This window comes from Macaca mulatta, chromosome X, assembly GCF_049350105.2.
Source record: "Macaca mulatta isolate MMU2019108-1 chromosome X, T2T-MMU8v2.0, whole genome shotgun sequence".
NCBI classification, from domain to species: Eukaryota; Metazoa; Chordata; class Mammalia; order Primates; family Cercopithecidae; genus Macaca; species Macaca mulatta.
In genome coordinates this window covers 53,914,177-53,933,738 of record NC_133426.1, presented here as the reverse complement: position 1 = coordinate 53,933,738, position 19,562 = coordinate 53,914,177, and the positions used below count along the sequence as shown (strand labels likewise).

The following is a 19,562-nucleotide window of genomic DNA, read 5'->3' as shown; positions in this document are numbered from 1 at the left end:
TTGGTGACAGGAAAGGCAAAATACCTCAGTTGCCTGAGATATAGGCAAACTGAAAACTACAAAACACTGTTAAAAGAAATTATAAAAGGTTTAAGTAAACAGAAAGATACCCCATGTTCATGGATAAGATAAAATCCTTCTTATTGATTTCTGACTAGAAAAAAAGAAGATAAAATATTGTTAAGATGGCAATACTACCCAAATTTATCTACATATGCGATGGAATCCAAATTCCCAGCTTTCTTCTTTGCAGAAATGAACAAACTAATGCTAAAATTAATATGTAAATACAGGCTGGGCACGGTGGCTCACTCCTGTAATCCCAGCACTTTGGGAGGCCGAGGCAGGCGGATCACGAGGTCAAGAGATCGAGATCATCCTGGTCAACATGGTGAAACCCCGTCTCTACTAAAAATACAAAGATTAGCTGGGTGTGGTGGTGCATGCCTGTAATCTCAGCTACTCAGGAGGCTGAGGCGGGAGAATCGCTTCAACCCAGGAGGCCGAGATCACGCCACTGCACTCCAGCCTGGGCGACAGAAACTCTGTCTCAAAAAAAAAACGTAAATACAAGGGACCCTGCTGTGGTTGAATGTCCCCTCCAAAACTCATATTGAAACTTTATCCACAGTGTGGCAGTATTGAGTGGTAGGGCCTTTAAGATGTGATTTAATCGTTAGGGCTTTACTCTCACAAATGGGCTAATCCATTCATGGATTAATGGGTTAGTGGATTAATGGGTTATCATGGGAGGCGAACTGGTGGCTTTATAAGAAGAGAGACCTCATATAGCACATAAGCATGATCGGCCCCCTTACCATATGACCAGCAAGAAGGCTATCACTAGATGCAAGAAGCCCCCCAACCTTGGACTTCTTAGATTCCATAACTGTAAGAAATAAATTCCTTTTCTTTATAAATTACCCAGTTTCAGGTATTCTGCCATAAGCAACAGAAAATAGACTTAAGAGGCAGGGCACAGTGGCTCATGCTTATAATCCCAGCACTTTGGGAGGCCAAGGTGTGGGAGGATCACTTGAACCCAGGAGTTCGAGACCAGCTTGGGCAACATAGACACCCATCTCTACAAAAAAACAAAAAAGCCAGGCATGGTGGCATGCACCTGTAGTCTCAGCTACTTGGGAGGCCGAGGTAGGAGGATCACTTTAGCCTAGAAGGTGGAGGCCATGATCACGCCACTGCACTCCAGCCTGGGTGGGTGACAGAGCAAGACCCTGGCTCTTAAAAAAAGAAAAAAAGAAGAAAAAAATTGGTACTGAGAAGTGTGGCTGTTTCTGATAATGAATACCTGAAAATGTGGAAGCAGCTTTGGAACTGGGTAATAATCAGAGGCTGGAAGAATTTGGAGGAGCAGGCTACAAAAAGCCAAGATTCTAGTGAAGGCTTAGAACACAAGAAGACTAGGAAGAGTTTATAACTCCTTAGAGATTGGTTAAATGGTTACAACCAGAATGGTGATACAAATATGGACAGTAAAGGCCATTCTGATAAGGTTTCACATGGAACTGATGAGCGAGGTATTGGAAATGGAAGTAGAGGCCATCCTTGTTATATATTGGCAAAGAACTTGGCTGGACGGTGTCCATGTCCAAGGGCTTTGTTGTAGGCCAAACTTGAGAATGATGAATTCTGGTATCTGGCAGAAGAAATTTCTTTTTTTTTTTTATTTTTTATTTTTTTTTTGAGACGGAGTCTCGCTCTGTCACCCAGGCTGGAGTGCAGTGGCCGGATCTCAGCTCACTGCAAGCTCCGCCTCCCGGGTTCACACCATTCTCCCGCCTCAGCCTCCCGAGTAGCTGGGACTACAGGCGCCCGCCACTACGCCCGGCTAGTTTTTTGTATTTTTTTTAGTAGAGACGGGGTTTCACCGTGTTAGCCAGGATGGTCTCGATCTCCTGACCTCGTGATCCGCCCGTCTCGGCCTCCCAAAGTGCTGGGATTACAGGCTTGAGCCACCACGCCCGGATGGCAGAAGAAATTTCTAAGCAGCAAAGTGCTCAGGCTACTGCATGGTTACATCTAACTGTTTACAGTGAACTGCTACAGAAAAGGGAAACAGAGCAGAAACATTTGGAAAATTCACAGCCTTGCCATGTGGTAGAGAATGAAAAAGAGTTTTCAGGAGTGGAACCAAGGATGCAGAGGAGCCACCACTTTATGCCTAAAAGGGAGCCAGGTGCTAATAGTCAAAACAACGAGGAAAAGGCCCTAAAGGCACTTCAGAGATCTTTGAGGCAGCCCCTCCCTTTAGAGGCCCAGAGCCCTAGGAGGACAGAATTGTTTGGGAGTGGAGGAGGCCTGGGACACAGCTGCCCTGTGCCAACTCGGGAAAGCTGCTTCCCTCATCTCAGCCCCTCCAGCTGGAGCAGCCATATCTCACATGGCCCCAGGTGTGGCTCATGCCTCAGCCCAGGAAGGCAGCAGCTCAGGAAGGTACAAGTCGTAAACCTTGGTGGCATCCACATGATGATAATTCTGCAGGCCCGCAGAAAGTAAAAGCTGTAGAGGCTTCGCAACCTCTACCCATTAAAAGGATCTCATTGAAAGCCTGGGAGCCCAGGTAGAGACTTGTTGCAGAGCCAGAGCCACCACAGAGATCCCCTACTGTAGCAATGCCCAGCAGGAACATAAGGTTGGAGCTGCCACAGAGTCTCCAACCAGGGTAATGCGTAGTGGAGCCATGGGAGCGGAACTGCCACTGAGTCCCCAGAACTGTGGGGTCACTGGCAGCATGCATTGCCCACCTGGAAAACCTTCAGGCAATGGATTCCAACCAGTTTGAGCAACCATGTGGCCTATACTCTGCACCCATACAGACGGGGCTATCTGAGGCCTTGCGGGTTGGGCTTCCACCACAGTGTGTCCAGGAGGCCCCACATGGAGTCAAACAAGATTATTCTCCAACTCTAAGATCTTGTGTTTTGTTTTGTATGTGTGTATGTGTGTGTTTTTTGTTTGTTTGTTTTAAGACAGAGTCTCTGTCACCCAGGTTGAAGTGCAGTTCACTGGGGCCTCAAATTCCTGGGCTCAAGCAGTCCTCCCACCTCAGCCTCCTGAGTAGCTGAGAGCACAGGTACTTACCACCATGGCCAGCTAGTTTTTTTGTTTGTTTGTTTGTTTGAGATGGAGTCTTGCTCTGTCGCCCAGGCTTGAGTGTGTTGGCACAATCTCGGCTCACTGCAAGCTCCGCCTCCCGGGTTCACACCATTCTCCTGCCTCAGCCTCCCTAGTAGCTGGGACTACAGGTGCCCGCCACCACATCCGGTTAATTTTTTTTGTAGTTTTAGTAGAGATGGGATTTCACTGTGTTAGCCAGGATGGTCTCCATCTCCTGACTTCATGATCCGCCCACCTCGGCCTCCCAAAATGCTGGGATTACAGGTGTGAGCCACCACGCCCAGCCCATGGCCAGCTAATTTTTAAATCTTTTATAGAGATGGAGGCTTACTGCGTTGCCTAGGCTGGTCTCAAACTCCTGGATTCAAGCGATCCTCCCGCCTCAGCCTCCCAAAATGCTGGGATTACAGGCCAATTCTAAGATCTTGGAAGTAGACAACTTGTTTAGATTTCACAGGCTCACAGATGAGAGTTTGGACTTTTGAGATAAATTCAGTTTCTTTATATATAACCACTGTCAGGCATTCTGTTATAAGCAAAAGAAAACGGACCAATAATACAAACTCAGAATAGCCAAAATAATGTTGAAAAAAAGAACAAACACTGTACAGTTTCAAAATTTACTACAAAGGTATAGTAATCAAAAACAGTAGAATAAGGATAGACATATAAATTAATGGAATTACATTTGAGTGTCCAGAAATAAACTGTGCTGTTTGTGGTCAATTAATTTTTGACAAGGATGCCAAGATAATTCAATGGGGGAAATACAGGCTTTACAACAGATGGTTGGATATTAACACGCAAAAGAATAGGTTAGACCTCTACTTCACACTATATACAAACATTAACTCAAAATATATCATAGACTTAAATGTCAGACTAAAAACTTTAAAACTCTTAGAAGACAAGAGCTATAATTCTTCATGAACTCAGATTAGGCAGTGGTTTCTTTGATATGATGCCAGAAGCATAAGTAACAAAAGGAAAAATAGGTTAGACTAGATCAAAATTTAAAATTTGTGTGCTAGAAACAAGACTACAAATAAAGTGAAAACACAACCCACAGAACGAGAGAAAATATTTGCAAACCATGTATCTGATAAGGGCCTAGTATCCATAATATATAAATAATTCTTACAACTCAAACAATTGGCTGGCCACACTGGCTCATGTGTGTAATCCCAACACCTTGGTTCACGTCTGTAATCCCAACACCTTAGGTGGCCGAGGTGTGAAAATTGCTTGAATCCAAGAGTTTGAGGCCAGTCTGGGCAACATAGCAAGACCCTACCTCTACAAAAAAATCTTTAAAAAGCAGCTAGGCGTAGCTGTGGTCCCAACTACTCTAGAGGCTGTGGTGGGAGGATTGCTTACGCCCAGGAGGTAGAGGCTGTTGTGAACTATGATCATGCCACTGCACTTCAGCCTCGGCAGCAGAGCAACACCCTGTCTCAAAAAAAAGAATTCCTACAAGTAAAGCAATAAATGATGAATAAATCGATTTTTTTAATGGGTAAAATATTTGAATAGACATTTCTCCAAAGAACATATGCAAATGTCGGCCGGGCACTATGGCTCACGCCTGTAATCCCAGCACTTTGGGAGGCCGAGGAGAGCAAGTCATGAGGTCAGGAGTTCGAGACCAGCCTGACCAACATGGTGAAACCCTGTCTCTACTAAAAATACAGAAATTAGCCAGGCGTGGTGGGGGCCTGTAATCCCAGCTACTCAGGAGGCTGAGGCAGGAGAATCGCTTGAAGCTGAGAAGGGGAGATTGCAGTGAGCAGAGATTGTACCACTGCAGTTCAGCCTGGGCAGCAGAGCGAGACTCCATCTCAAAAAAAAAAAAAAAAAAATACAAATGTTCAGTAAGCACATGAAAAAATGATCATCAGGGAAATGCAAATCATAACGACAATGAGAAACCAGTTAACACCCATTCAGGTGCTATAATCAAAAAGACAAGTGCTCAGGAGTGGGAGATTTAAAAAGAAGACATCCAGCAAGTGTTGAAAAGGATGTGGAGAAATTGGAACCCTCATACATTGCTGATGGGAACATCAAATGAAGACACGTGTCCACACAAAAACATGTTCACAAATGTTCATGTAGAATTATTCGTAATAGGCCGGGCACAGTGGCTCATGCCTGTAATCCCAGCACTTTGGGAGGCCGAGGTGGGTGGATCACCTGAGGTCAGGAGTTTGAGACCAGCCTGACCAACATGGTGAAACCCCGTCTCTACTAAAAATACAGAATTAGCCAGGCATGGTGGTGCATGCCTGTAGTCTCAGCTACTTGGGATGCTGAGGCAGGAGAATCGCTTGAACCCAGGAGGCAGAGGTTGCAGTGAGCCGAGACCGTGTCACTGCACTCCAGCCTGGGCAACAAGAATGAAACTCCGTCTCAAAAAAAAAAGTAATATAAAAAAATAAGCCAGGCGCAGTGGCTCACGCCTATAATCCCAGCACTTTGGGAGGCCGAGGCGGGCAGATCACGAGGTCAGGAGATTGAGACCATCCTGGCTAACATGGTGAAACCCCGTCTCTACTAGAAATACAAAAAAGTAGCCAGGCGTGGTTGCAGGCGCCTGTAGTCCCAGCTACTCAGGAGGCTGAGGCAGGAGAATGGCGTGAACCTGGGAGGTGGAGCTTGCAGTAAGCTGAGATCACGCCACTGCACTCCAGCCTGGGCGACAGAGCAAGACTCCATCTCTAAATAAATAAATAAATAAAAATAAATAAATAAAGACTGAGTCCTCCTTCAAAAAAGAAGATATAAAAAGGAGAAGATCAGTAACTGTGACTGTATCTATGTCCCAAAATACATACAATTAAAAAAACTAAGCGGGGAAATATTTGCAACAGTTAGGACACTGTTAATATTCACAATATATAAAGACTTAGGCTGGGCGCGGTGGCTCACGCCTGTAATCCCAACACTTTGGGAGTCTGAGGTGGGCGGATCACGAGGTCAGGAGATTGAGACCATCCTGGCTTACATGGTGAAACCCCATCTCTACTAAAACTACCAAAAAAAATTAGCCAGGTGTGGTGGCGGACGCCTGTAGTCCCAGCTACTTGGGAGGCTGAGGCAGGAGAATGGCGTGAACCCGGGAGGCAGAGCTTGCAGTGAGCTGAGATCGTGCCGCTGCACTCCAGCCTGTGCGACAGAGTGAGACTCTGTCTCAAAGAAAAAAGAAAGACTTAGATATCAGAATAGGTATCTAAGATAGCACAGATGGGTCAATGACAGTCTCTTCAGACTCATTTGCTTAGAAGAAACAGAAGCCATTCTAGCTCTCTCACTTTTCCTCTCTTTTTTTCATTTTTTGGTAGAGATGGGGTCTTGCTACTCCTGGCCTCCGCCTCACAAAGTGTTGGGATTATAGGCATGAACCATCATGTCCAGCCCACTCTAGCTATCTTACTTTACGTAAAGGTATAACAGGTAGTCTCCTAGTCATCCAAGGACAAGAAAAGTAGTATACACAGGGAATGGTCCTGGAAAGGCAGGAACAGAGACTGCCCACTCTCTCCTGGGCCTGCATAGGTAGCTCTTCTTTCTGCATGTGTTTTATAAGGTCGATGCATCACTTAGCTCAAATTCTGAAGACTCTGATTGGCAAGCCATGAATTGTTTCACTTGGATCAGGTATCCACTCCTTGTCCAAATAGCTGTCAGTGTTATAAAAATAGGGCTGGCCGGGCGCGGTGGCTCAAGCCTGTAATCCCAGCACTTTGGGAGGCCGAGACGGGCGGATCACGAGGTCAGGAGATCGAGACCATCCTGGCTAACACGGTGAAACCCCGTCTCTACTAAAAAAAAAATACAAAAAACTAGCAGGGCGAGGTGGCGGGCGCCTGTAGTCCCAGCTACTCGGGAGGCTGAGGCAGGAGAATGGCGTAAACCCGGGAGGCGGAGCTTGCAGTGAGCTGAGATCCGGCCACTGCGCTCCAGCCTGGGCGACGGAGCGAGACTCCGTCTCAAAAAAAAAAAAAAAAATAGGGCTTTACGTTATCTGAGAAGGGGCATAGACAGAACAGGCAAATTAATATGTCTGTGATAGACATAGATCAGTCATAGAAGTAGATAAGTGTTTGAGAAATATATGCAACCTCATCCTTAGCAATCAAAGAAGTTTAAATAATGAGAGACTTATTTTCTGCCCATTAAATCATCAGTGATTAACGGTGACAGTCAATGCTGATATACTGCTGGGATAGGATGTAAATTGGGTCTGGTCTGGAAAACAATTTTGCTGTATGTATTAAGGACCTTTAGAATGAATATAACCTATGACCTAATAATTCCACTTCTAGGAATCTATGCTAAGGGAATGAATAATCAGAGATACAGGCAAGATTTAATATGTAAATATCTTTGTAGTATTATAATAAAAGAAAATATATTAATAGTAATTTACAGGAATGTTTAAGCTAACTGATATACCCACATGCTGAACATGCAGTCATTAATCATGTTTTTGAAAAGTATTTAATGAACAAAAATTTCTCATCGTATAATGTCGAGTAAAAAAAGCAAGATACGATATTCTGTATATAGTATGAAAAAGTTGAGAATTCAGATGCCAGGAGTAAAGAAGCCACAATCATAGCGATCTTAACAGTGCTTATATCTAAATGGTAAGATTACAAATTATTTCATTTTTTTATTTTTTAGAGACAGAGTCTCGCTCTGTGGCCCAGGCTGGAGTGCAGTGGCATGATCTCAGCTTACTGCAACCTCTGCCTCCTGGGCTCAAGCAATTCTCCTACCTCAGCCTCTCGACTAGCTGGGACTACAGGTGCACGCCACCACACCTGGCTAATTTTTGTATTTTTAGTAGAGAAGGGGTTTCACCATGTTGGTCACACTGGCCTCAACCTCCTGACCTCAAGTGATCCACCTGCCTCAGCCTCCTAAAGTGCTGGGATTACAGGCATGAGCCACCACACCTGGCCTTATTTTTCTTATTAATATTTTTTTATTTTATTACTTTTAGCCAACTCACACCATATTTTTAATTTTCTTTATGCTTTTTTACATTTTCTGAACGAGAATGAACTTAAGCTTTTGTAATATACTTTTGTATATAGAATAAAATTATAAATGTTATTTAAAATTAAAAGATGTGGCCTGGCACAGTGGCTCACACCTGTAATCCCAGCACTTTGGGAGGCCGAGGCAGGCAGATCGCCTGAAGTCAGGATTTCAAGACCAGCCTGACCAACATGGTGAAACCCCATCTCTTCTTAAAATACAAAATAAGCCAGGCATGGTGACGCATGCCTGTAATCCCAGCTACTTGGGAGGCTGAGGCAGGAGAATTGCTTGAACTCGGGAGGCAGAGGTTGCAGTGAGCTGAGATGGTGCCATTGCACTCCAGCCTAGGCGACAAGAGTGAAACTCTGTCTCAAAAAACAAACAAAAAAAAGATGTGGGCTGGGAGCAGTGGCTCACGCCTGTAATACCACCACTTTGGGAGGCCAAGGCAGGCGGATCACTTGAGCTGAGGAGTTTAAAAGCAACCTGGGCAACATGACGAAACCCTAACTCTAATAAAAAATACAAAAATTATCCAGGTGTGGTGACACGAGCCTGTAGTCCCAGCTGCTCAGGAGGCCGAGGTGGGAGGATCACCTGAGCCTGGGAGATCAATACCGCAGTGATCCGTGATCACACCACTGCCCTGAGCCTGTCTCCAAAAAAAAGATGTGGAGTAAAAGGGGAGCTACCGAGTATTAAAGCACATTTAAAATTTAAGTCACTATGATGCTGGCATGAGAAATAGACATGGAATAAATAGGATAGGAACAGATTTTTGTATGTATGAGAATGTAATATATGATAAAAGAAGAACTTTACCAAATTGTAAAGAAAGGATTATACCATAATTCGTTCAGTTACAAATGGTAACTAAGAGCACCTGCTGTGCCAGGCACTATGCTGAGTGCTGTTTTGGTTTTGGGGGGTTTTTTTGTTTTGTTTTGTTTTGTTTTTGAGACAAGTTCTTGCTCTGTCACCCAGGCTGGAATGCAGTGGTGGAATCTCTGCTCACTGCAGCCTTGACCTCCTGGGCTCAAGTAATTCTCTCTCCCACCTCAACCTTCTGAGTAGCTGGGACCACAGGCATGAGCCATGACTAATTTTTTTTTTTTTTTTTTTGAGATGTAGTCTTGCTGTGTCACCTAGGCTGGAGTGCAGTGGCACGATCTCGGCTCACTGCAATCTCCACCTGCTAGGTTCAAGCCAATCTCCTGCCCTCCTGCCTCAGCCTCCCCAGTAGCTGGGATTACAGGCACGCACCACCATGCCCAGCTAATTTTTGTATTTTTAGTAGAGATGGGGTTTCACCATGTTGGCCAGGCTGGTCTTGAACTCCTGACATCGTGATCCACCCACCTCGGCCTCCCAAAGTTCTGGGATTACAGGCGTGAGCCACTGTGCCTGGCTGCCATGACTAATTTTTAATAATCTTTTGTAGAGATGGGGGTCTCTACAAAAAGACTAGCCCAGGCTAGTCTTAGTGCTTTTATGTACTTTTTCTCCTTTACTTATTACAATCTTTTGAGATGTAGGTGGTGCCATCCTCATTCTAAAGATTAGCAAACTAATTCCCCCAGAGGTCCAGGGGATTTAGTTGCCCAGAGTCACATAGAAAAGGAGTAGCGGAGGCCAGGTGCAGTGGCTCACGCCTGTAATCCCAGCACTTTGGGAGGCCGAGGGAGGCAGATCACGAGGTCAGGAGATCGAGACCATCCTGGCTAACACAGTGAAACACTGTCTCTACTAAAAATACAAAAAATTAGCCGGGCATGGTGGCGGGCACCTGTAGTCCCAGCTACTCGGGAGGCTGAGGCAGGAGAATGGCGTGAACCCAAGAGGCGGAGCTTGCAGTTAGCGGAGATCCTGCCACTGCACTCCATCCTGGGCGACAGAGCGAGACTCACTCCGTCTCAAAAAAAAAAAAGGAAAAAAGAAAAGGAGTAGTGGAACCTAGATTAGAACCAAGGATGTCAGTCTCCAAGTTTGCATTCTTTGCCATGACATACTTTGTAGCTAAAGTTCTTAGCAAGGTACCTAGAATATCAGAGGCATTTAGTAAATGTTATTCTTATGTATAACTTATAGTTTGCTGCATATATTAAAGCTTGTATGTAATATTTGTAGTAATGTAACACTAATAGCAATAATAAAGCTGTCATCATTAAAATTGAGGAAATTCCTTGGGAATAAGTAATGCTGTTATTTTCCAGGGAAAATCCCCAGTGGAATCATATAATTCCAAAAATCGCACATGATGAAGCATCAATAAATATTGGTTGATTTAATAATTATTTCCTGCTGCCCCATTTCTGAGCCTCTCACTCCTGTGACTCATTAGACCCTACATTCTGTCTCATAATTCATTCAAGAGTAGTTGAATAGTAGGGCGGGCCCAAAGATGGAGCTAGCATTTCCTTATAAATATCCTGACATTGACTTATTAGTTCAGAAAACATCTATTAAGCATCCACTCTGGCATGTAGTCTATTAAGGTTAGAGAGACATTTAAAATTGCAAATTAACATTAAACTACAAACCAAACAAAAAGCTCCAATCCCTAGGAAATTAAATGTTCCCTCCTCTGTGGAGCCTTATCTAGATTCTCTGAGGTAAATTTAGTCACTGACTCAGAGCACCCAGAACAATCTGTTCAGCTTCTAAAATCACACCCCTTGCATTGTGTTAGTCTTTCTGTGAGTTCGCTGTTCTCCCACACTTGGCTCCTTTAGGTCAATTTTTCTTGCACAGTGGTTCAGGATATGACTGGTAAAATTCTGCTTTGAAGGATTTTTGTTGAGTTTTGTCTTGTTTTGTTTTTGGCTTGGCATGACCTGATTAATGCATCAGTCGCTCTTCCAATAAATATTTATTAATACCTATTCTATGCCATGTACTTGGCTAGATAGTTCATAATAAAGGATAATAAACACAAACAAAGGCAAACAGGCAAGATCCTAGACCTCATGGGAACTCATATGGGCACTTAAAAAGAATGTGTTTTCTTTGTATTAAGTCAGTCAAGTATTTAAACCTTATTTATTGTACTATTCAAATCTTCTGCAAATTTAAATGTATTTTAGGTATGGTTTACATATTATAGCTTAATAGTGGTATATAAAAGTTTCGCACTGTACTTGCATTTGTGTTCATTTTCTTCTATTTTTGCTTTACATTTTGCCAATGAAATAAGATGGAAAGGTTAAAAATGAAAGAATGGGCAAAGGTAAATCAAGGAACTATAAATCCAAAAAAAGAAACAATATTAATAACCAGAGCCAGTCATTATCAAACCAGTCCTTCTGACAATCCTACAGTGTCTTCCTACAATTTCGGGATGAAGATCCAAATTCCTTAATCCTGTTTTTGAGTCTCTGTTCTCTGGTCTACTTTCTTTTTTATTTCCCCCACACACACAATTTCTTCTTTGTTGTCATCTTCTTCATCGTCATTGTTTCCTCCTCCTCCTCCTCCTTCTCTCTCCCCCCTCCCCCCACATTCTGTCTCCCACACTAGAGTACAATGGCATAATCTCGGCTCATTATAACCCCCGCCTCCCAGGTTAAAGCGATTGTCCTACCTCAGCCTCCTGAGTAGCTGGGATTACAGGTGCCCGCCACCACACTCGGCTAAGACTGGGTTTCACCACATTGGCAAGGCTGGTCTCAAACTCCTGGCCTCAAGTGATCTGCCCGCCTCAGCCTCCCAAAGTGCTATGATTACAGGCATGAGCCACCGCACCCAACCTTTTTTTTTTTCATTCTTTTCTTTAGCAACTCTATTTAATCCTCACAACCACCCTGTAAAAAGAGCAGGGCAAATTTTATTATCCCCATTTGGTAGATGAAGAAACCCAAGGCTCAGAAAGGTTAAATAATTTGTCCATAGCTATCAACTAGTAGGTGGAGGAACCAACACTCAAATTCAGATCTTCTGTCTCCAAAATGCATGCTCTTTCCATTAAAACATTCTGGGCTTTTATGTGAACTTCACTTATCCTGGGCCATGTCTTGAGTACCATGATATGGTTCATGACCGCACCTTCCACCACCTGAAGCCCTCAGTGTTCCTCAGGCTGCCGCCAATCTGGCCTACTTGCTAATCTTGCCTCCTGTCACTCCAAACATGCTTAACTTCAGCAATATGGAAGCTGGTGCATTGTGCTGAACCACACCTTCAGGCCTTCACACATCATACTCTTCACTCAACCTGGAACATCCTTTCCCCACCTTTTGTCTCACTAAATTCTACAGGCCCTTTGAAACTGAACTCTTGCTGACTTTTCTCAGGATGCCATCTCTCACCTTTACAGTCATGGCCCTCTTCTGTGCTCTCATAGCAAGCACTCTGTGCATTCTTCCATCTTGGTACTTAACACACTGTCCTGTCATTATCAATGTACATGACTGTTTCCTCTACCACCCAGACTGGAAGTAACGAAAGCAGAGATTCTTTTTCCTTCATTCAGTTAGTATTGCCAAAATCTAGCCAAGTACTGGCTCATGATAGGTTCTTAACTTCATAAGTTTTTGTGACATGAATAAGTGAGCTTTTGTGGCCTAATAGCAGTGCTTTTATTTTCTAGGTACATGGTTCAGTGGCCTGGTGGCCGAATCCTGCATCGCCATGAGCTAGACACCTTCCTTGCACAGGCAGTGTCTACCCAGCTTTATGAACCAGATCGACTCCAAGAACTCAAGGTGATTTCATGTACCCTCATTTAAGTTTTCTTTTATGAGCCTATAGCACTACTTGAGGTCTTTGTTGTTTTTTTTTTTTTTTTTTTTTTTGCCTGAAGCTGAGGAAAATAGTAAGTTCTGCAGGTAACTGTTTGATTTACTTTAGCCAAATATTTATGTCTATGAATAAAGCCAAGATGTGCCTGCTACACTACTCTCATACTGATAAATGAGAATGGACAGAAAAGATGGATATTATGCAAGGAAAATAAATCTTGGCCCATAGACCATGGCAAGGGTTCTGACTCTTACAAGATACACTATAAGGGACATATCCTGGTGTCCCCTGCTTGTGTCTATTTACTCAGACACATCTCCTTTTAGTGATAGGTACTGAGTTTTAAGTAGAAGTATAGGAAAGCATAAGGAAGAAAATAAACCCAGAAAATAGACCTTGGGCAGGTTACTTAACCTCTCTAGCTTCAGTTTCCTTACTTGTACAATTGTATATTAGTTCATTTTGTGTTGCTATAAAAGAATACCTGAGACTAGGTAATTTATAAAGAAAAGAGGTTTATTGAGTCCATTGTTCTGAAGACTGTACAAAAAACATGGTGCCAGCATCTACTCAGCTTCTGGTCAGGGTCTCAGGAAGCTTCTACTCATGATAGAAGGTGAGGGGAATAAGACAAGAGGAGCCAGCGTGTCACATGGTGAGACAGGGCACGTAAGAGAGAATGGCAGCCGTGCTGTAATCCCAGCACTTTGGGAGGCTGAGATGGGCAGATCATGAGGTCAGGAGTTCGAGACCACCCTGGCCAACATGGTGAAACCCTGTCTCTACTAAACATACAAAAATTAGCCGGGCGTGATGGCAGGGCACCTGTAATCCCAGCTACTCGGGAGGCTGAGGCAGTAGAATTGTTCGAACCCGGGAGGTAGAGATTGCAGTGAGCCGAGATCATGCCACTGCACTCCAGCCTGGGCAACAAGAGCAAAACTCTGTCTCAAAAAAAAAAAAAAAAAAAAATGAAGGGCAAGGTGCTGGGCTCTTTCTAACAATCAGTTCTTGCATGAACTAATAGAGTGAAAACTCGCTCATTACCACAGGGAGAGCAACAAGCATTCATGAGGGATCTCCCCCCATGACCCAGACACCTCCCACTAGGTTCCATCTACAACATTGGGGATCACATTTTAACATGCAATTTGGAGGGGTCACATATCCAACTATGTCAGTTTGTGAGGATACTATGTAAAATAATCCATGTAAAACCCCTAGAACAGTGTCTTTTTTTTTTTTTTTTTTTTTTTTTGAGATGGAATTTCCCTCTTGTTGCCTAAGCTGGAGTGTAATTGGTGCAAATCTCGGCTCACCACAACCTCCACCTCCCAGGTTCAAGCGGTTCTCCTGTCTCAGCCTCCCAAGTAGCTGGGATTACAGGCATGCGCCACCACGCCTGGTTAATTTTGTATTTTTAGTAGAGACAGGGTTTCTCTGTTGGTGGGACTGGTCTCGAATTCCTGACCTCAGGTGATCCATCCACCTTGGCCTCCCAAAGTGCTGGGATTACAGGCGTGAGCCACCACACCCGGCCAGTGTCTCACATATTCTATATACACAGTACTCAATAAATGTAGCCATTAATGCATTAATCCCTCCCTTGACTTTAGTAACCTTGTTCCTTTGAGCACCCAAGGTAAACTAGAAGATCAAGTTCAATAAGACTTGCAAAATCTTAAGTGAGGTCAACTAAGGAAAGATGAGACAGACTCAAGACAACCAGTGAATGCTTGCTTTTTGCAGTAAATGTAGTATTGCTTGTCCTAGAATAACTGGTCGTGCTAAACCACACCTAGGAGGGGACCTGCAAACACTTTCCTGTTAAAGCTGTCTTCTAATACAGTGGCTTGAGATAACCACTGTGGGAATTTTGAGGTTTTTTTCCAGTCTTCTGTCATACATTTTTTACGTAGTTGAGGTAGTATTTATGTAATTATATATTGTGGCTTTTTTCCATTTCACATAGCACATATTTTCTGTGTCTTAAAAATTTTAATAAATAATATTTTATCATATGGATGTATAAAATATTGGCGACTTAGGTGGTTTTCAGTTTTACTCTGTTATGTGTTGTCTTACTCCATTTAGAGTTGCTGTAAAGGAATACCTGAAGCGGGGTAATCGGTAAAGAGGTTTTTTTTGAGACAGAGTCTCACTCTGTCACTCAGGCTGGAGTGCAGTGGCATAATCTCAGCTCACTGCAACCTCCACCTCCTGGGTTCAAGCGATTCTCCTGCCTCAGCCTCTTGAGTAGCTGGGATTACAGGCAAATGCCACCATGACCAGCTAACTTATTTTAGTAGAGACAGGGTTTTGCCATGTTGGCCAGGCTGGTCTCAAACTCCTGGCCTCAAGCAATCTACCCACCTCAGCCTCCCAAAATACTGGGATTACAGGAATGAGCCACTACACCCGGTAAAGAAAAGAATTTTCTTTGAGTCACAGTTTTTCAGGCTGTACAAGAAACATGGTGTTGGTATCTGCAAGTTTAATTTCTAACTCAACAAATGTGAACGTTTTCAGGGTTCTTCATACATATTGCTTAATTGTAATACACATTTCTTTTTTTTTTTCCTTTTTTTTGGGGGGGATGGAGTCTTGCTCTGTTGCCCAGGCTGGAGTGCAGTGGCGCAATCTCAGCTCACTGCAACCTTCACCTCCCAGGTTCAAGTGATGCTCTCACCTCAGCCTCCTGAGTAACTGGAACTACAGATGCCCACCACCACGCCTGGCTAATTTTTGTATTTTTAGTAGAGACGGGGTTTCACCATGTTGGCCAGGCTGGTCTCGAACTCCTGACCTCAGGTGATCCGCCTGCCTCGGCCTCCCGAAGTGCTGGGATTACAGGCGTGAGCCACTACACCTGGTCATGTAATATACATTTTTTACCAGCTTTATATGATTGCCCATTTATTTCACTGCATCAGCAGCAGCAGCATTGAGTGTTCTTTCAGCCTTTACTTTGTAAATTTTTTTCTAATTTGACAGGTGAAAATAAAAATGTCTCAGGTTGGTGTCTTTAATGTTGTAATGAGTACCTTTCAAATCATCTTAGGGGAAAGACATGGATAGAAGCTGCTTATGCACTGAGATGTCTACATTGAATGACAGCATGTTCAAATTTAACTGGAAGAATCAACATGACAGGAATAAGAGTAAATGTTACCAAGAATAGTAGTTTCTTAATAGTAATATTTCATCTGTGGTGGTTTCAGATTGAGAAACTGGATGCCCGAGGGATCCAGCTTGCTGCCCTCTTCATGAGTGGAGTCGACACAGCTCTGTTTGCTAATGATGCCTGTGGCCAGCCAGTCCCTTGGGAGCATTGCTGTCCATGGATTTACTTTGATGGCAAGCTGTTCCAGAGCAAGCTAATTAAAGCAGGCCGAGAGCGAGTATCTCTGGTTGAGCTCTGTGATGGCCAGGTACCAGCATGTCAGGCTGCTAAGGACTAGCTCTGATCTCCTGTGGGAGTGAACGGGCAGGGAGGGGAAAGGAGCAGACATATTGGAGAGGGATGGGGCGGAAGCAGGAGACTATGTCTCACTTTAACCTGACTTAAGTCAACAGTGGTCCCAAAGGCCCATAGTCTGATATGTACATGTTGTAAAATTTTATGTTGGAAAGTTTTTTTTAATGAGCTTGAAGTTTTCATATCCTTTTTCTTACTCTGAGTATTTCTTATCCCTGGAATATTCAGATATACTATATACCTTCCCTCCAACTCAGGATTTCATTTCTCTTATTTACAAAAACTGTCTGTCTCTTTTGCAAGCAATTTTTTTTTTTTTTGTAAAGGAGCTGTGTTTGGAAACAGAAGAGGATAGTAAAGTTGATGATAGAGTAGAAGCAGAGGATTTTTTTTTTTTTTTTTTTTTTTTTTTGAGACGGAGTCTCGCTCTGTCGCCAGGCTGGAGTGCAGTGGCGTGATCTCGGCTCACTGCAAGCTCCGCCTCCCGGGTTCACGCGATTCTCCTGCCTCAGCCTCCCCAGTAGTTGGGACTACAGGCATGCACCACCAGGCCCAGCTAATTTTTGTATTTTGAGTAGAAACGGGATTTCACGATGTTGGCCAGGATGGTCTCAATCTCTTGACCTTGTGATCCACCTGCCTCAGCCTCCCAAAGGGATTTTTTTTAATGAAACATTGGGAAGATGAGGGGAGGCAAGGGAAAGGAAACCTTACTTAACTCCTTTATCCATTTTGGTGGGGAAAAGAGCTGAGGGACTAGAGCAGGGGTTGGCAGACTACCCAGCATACCTCCTGTTTTTTGTCACTATCCATAGTTTTTTGCGCTGTCCATAGTGCTACAAACCACCTGTTTTTTGTAATACAGACCACCCTCTGTTTTTGTAAATAAAATGTTATTGAAACACAGCCACATTCATTCATCTACATACCATCTATGACTTCTTTCTTTTTTTTTTTTTGAGACAGATTTCTCACTTTGTCGCCCAGGCTGGAGTGCAGTGGTGCAATGTTGGCTCACTGCAACCTCCGCTTCCCAGGTTCAAGTGATTCTCCTGTCTCACCCTCCCAGGTAGCTGGGACTGCAGGTGCACGCCACCATGCTTGGCTAATTTTTTTTGTATTTTTAGTAAAGACGGAGTTTCATCACATTGGTCAGGCTGGTCTCAAACTCCTGACCTCAGGTGATCCACCTGCCTTGGCCTCCCAAATTGCTGGGACTACAGGCGTGAGCCACCACGCCTGGCCTATGACTGCTTTCATGTTACAGTAGCCGAGTGGAATAATTGTGACAGAGACAATATAGCCTACAAAGCCTAAAATATTTACTATCTAACCCTTTTCAGAAGAAGTTTGCAGACCTCTGGACTAGAGGTATCAGGATCTCCAATCTTGGATATGGGGGAGAAGGTTAAAAGGCTTTTTATTTGTCAGATTTTTATTTTCTCTTTTATCTAATTCTGTTACATCTCCCTTAGAAGTGACCCAGCCCAATGCCAGCCATGTAATAGACCATCAGTAATTCTTTTTTTTTTTTTTTTTTTTTTTTTTTTTTTGAGACGGAGTCTTGCTCTGCCGCCCAGGTTGGAGTACAGTGGCCGGATCTCAGCTCACTGCAAGCTCCGCCTCCCAGGTTTATGCCATTCTCCTGCCTCAGTCTCCCGAGTAGCTGGGACTACAGGCTCCCGCCACCTCGCCCGGCTAGTTTTTTGTATTTTTAGTAGAGACGGGGTTTCACCGTGTTAGCCAGGATGGTCTCGATCTCCTGACCTCGTGATCCGCCCGTCTCGGCCTCCCAAAGTGCTGGGATTACAGGCTTGAGCCACCGCGCCCGGCCCATCAGTAATTCTTATTGTTAAATTTGTCTTCCTTGACCTAGTCAATGTACATCACAAGCCCTGAGTCAGAACTCATATGGTAGTATGATGTCATGTAAAGAGTCAGGGCTTTGGTGCCAGACAGGCTTCCTGAGTGTGTAGCTTTGAGCCCTTTAACGACAGGCCTCAGTTCACTTAATGGGAATAGAATTGTGAGACTGTACCTAGAGTGCCCCATGCTGGGCCTAAAACATGGGACAAGTTCGAAAAATGGCAGCTGCTATTATTACTCTTCCTCATTTGAAGGCTGACCTGGCAACCAAAGTGGAAAAGATGAGACAGAGCATCCTTGAAGGAATCAACATGAATCATCCACCGCCTTCTGCTCTACTTCCGTCACCTACTTTTGTGCCTCCTATGGTGCCCTCTCTCTACCCTGTTTCACTTTATTCCCGAGCTATGGGCTCCATGCCACTTCCCCCTCAAGGGAGGAGCCGGGGATTTGCAGGTCAGTACCTAAGAATGAGGTATTTACCATCCTCAATTTATGTCATAATAATCTATCCAGTCATTATTGTCAATAATAGGATCAACAGTTTCACATATATCTCATCTCATTGACTTTTTTTTTTTTTTTTAAGATGGAGTTTCACTCTTGTCACCCAGGCTGGAGTGCAATGGTGTGATCTCGGCTCATTGTAACCTCCACCTCCTGGGTTCAAGCGATTCTCCTGCCTCAGTCTCCTGAGTAGCTGAGATTACAGGCATGCGCCACCACACCTGGCTAATTTTGTATTTTTAGTAGAGATGGAGTTTCACCATGTTGGTCAGGCTGGTCTCGAACTCCTGACCTCAGGTGATCCACCCGCCTCAGCTTCCCAAAGTGCTGGGATTACAGGCGTGAGCCACAGTGCCCAGCCTCATCTCATTTATATTCTGTGCTATGTAGTTTGAAGAGCAGCTTATGTCCATTTTGACTTCTAAGACCACTCTTCATAGAGGTACTTGGTTCCCAGGGATTTGACTCTCACCAACCAAACTCATGAAGTGACTGATGTGGAAACCAGAACCCACTTTATTACTTTAGAGAACTGTAAGTCATATGGACCGGCTCTTCATGGTTGCTGTCCGTTCATTCCTTCCCTATAGGCAATGCACACAGGAGCTTGCAGGAAGCTCAGTGAGAGTAAACGGCCAGTGCTGGTAGACAATAGTAGCTTGATGTATCCATTTCCACTCTGGGAATATACTTGACACATTTCCCTTCCTTCAGCTCCAGAAGCATGGAGAGAAATATGTCACCATCCATGCCACCAGAGGATTGCAGTTTAGTGAGGAAAACAAAC

The 19,562-nt window shown here is 44.0% G+C and overlaps 1 protein-coding gene across 3 annotated transcripts in view; it reads left to right on the top strand.

Moving 5' to 3' along the window:
- Window positions 1-19,562, top strand: part of FAM120C (family with sequence similarity 120 member C) — a 119,873-nt gene that overhangs the window by 82,914 nt on the left and 17,397 nt on the right. Inside the window, exons 11-13 of one of the 3 annotated variants that reach the window (XM_028842436.2) lie at window positions 12,773-12,887; window positions 16,146-16,355; window positions 18,523-18,724. In XM_028842436.2, coding sequence (XP_028698269.2) covers window positions 12,773-12,887; window positions 16,146-16,355; window positions 18,523-18,724 — 527 coding nt within the window. The remainder of the gene's footprint in view (window positions 1-12,772; window positions 12,888-16,145; window positions 16,356-18,522; window positions 18,725-19,562) is intronic. The other 2 variants (XM_015127507.3, XM_015127508.3) reach the window with 2 other exon arrangements.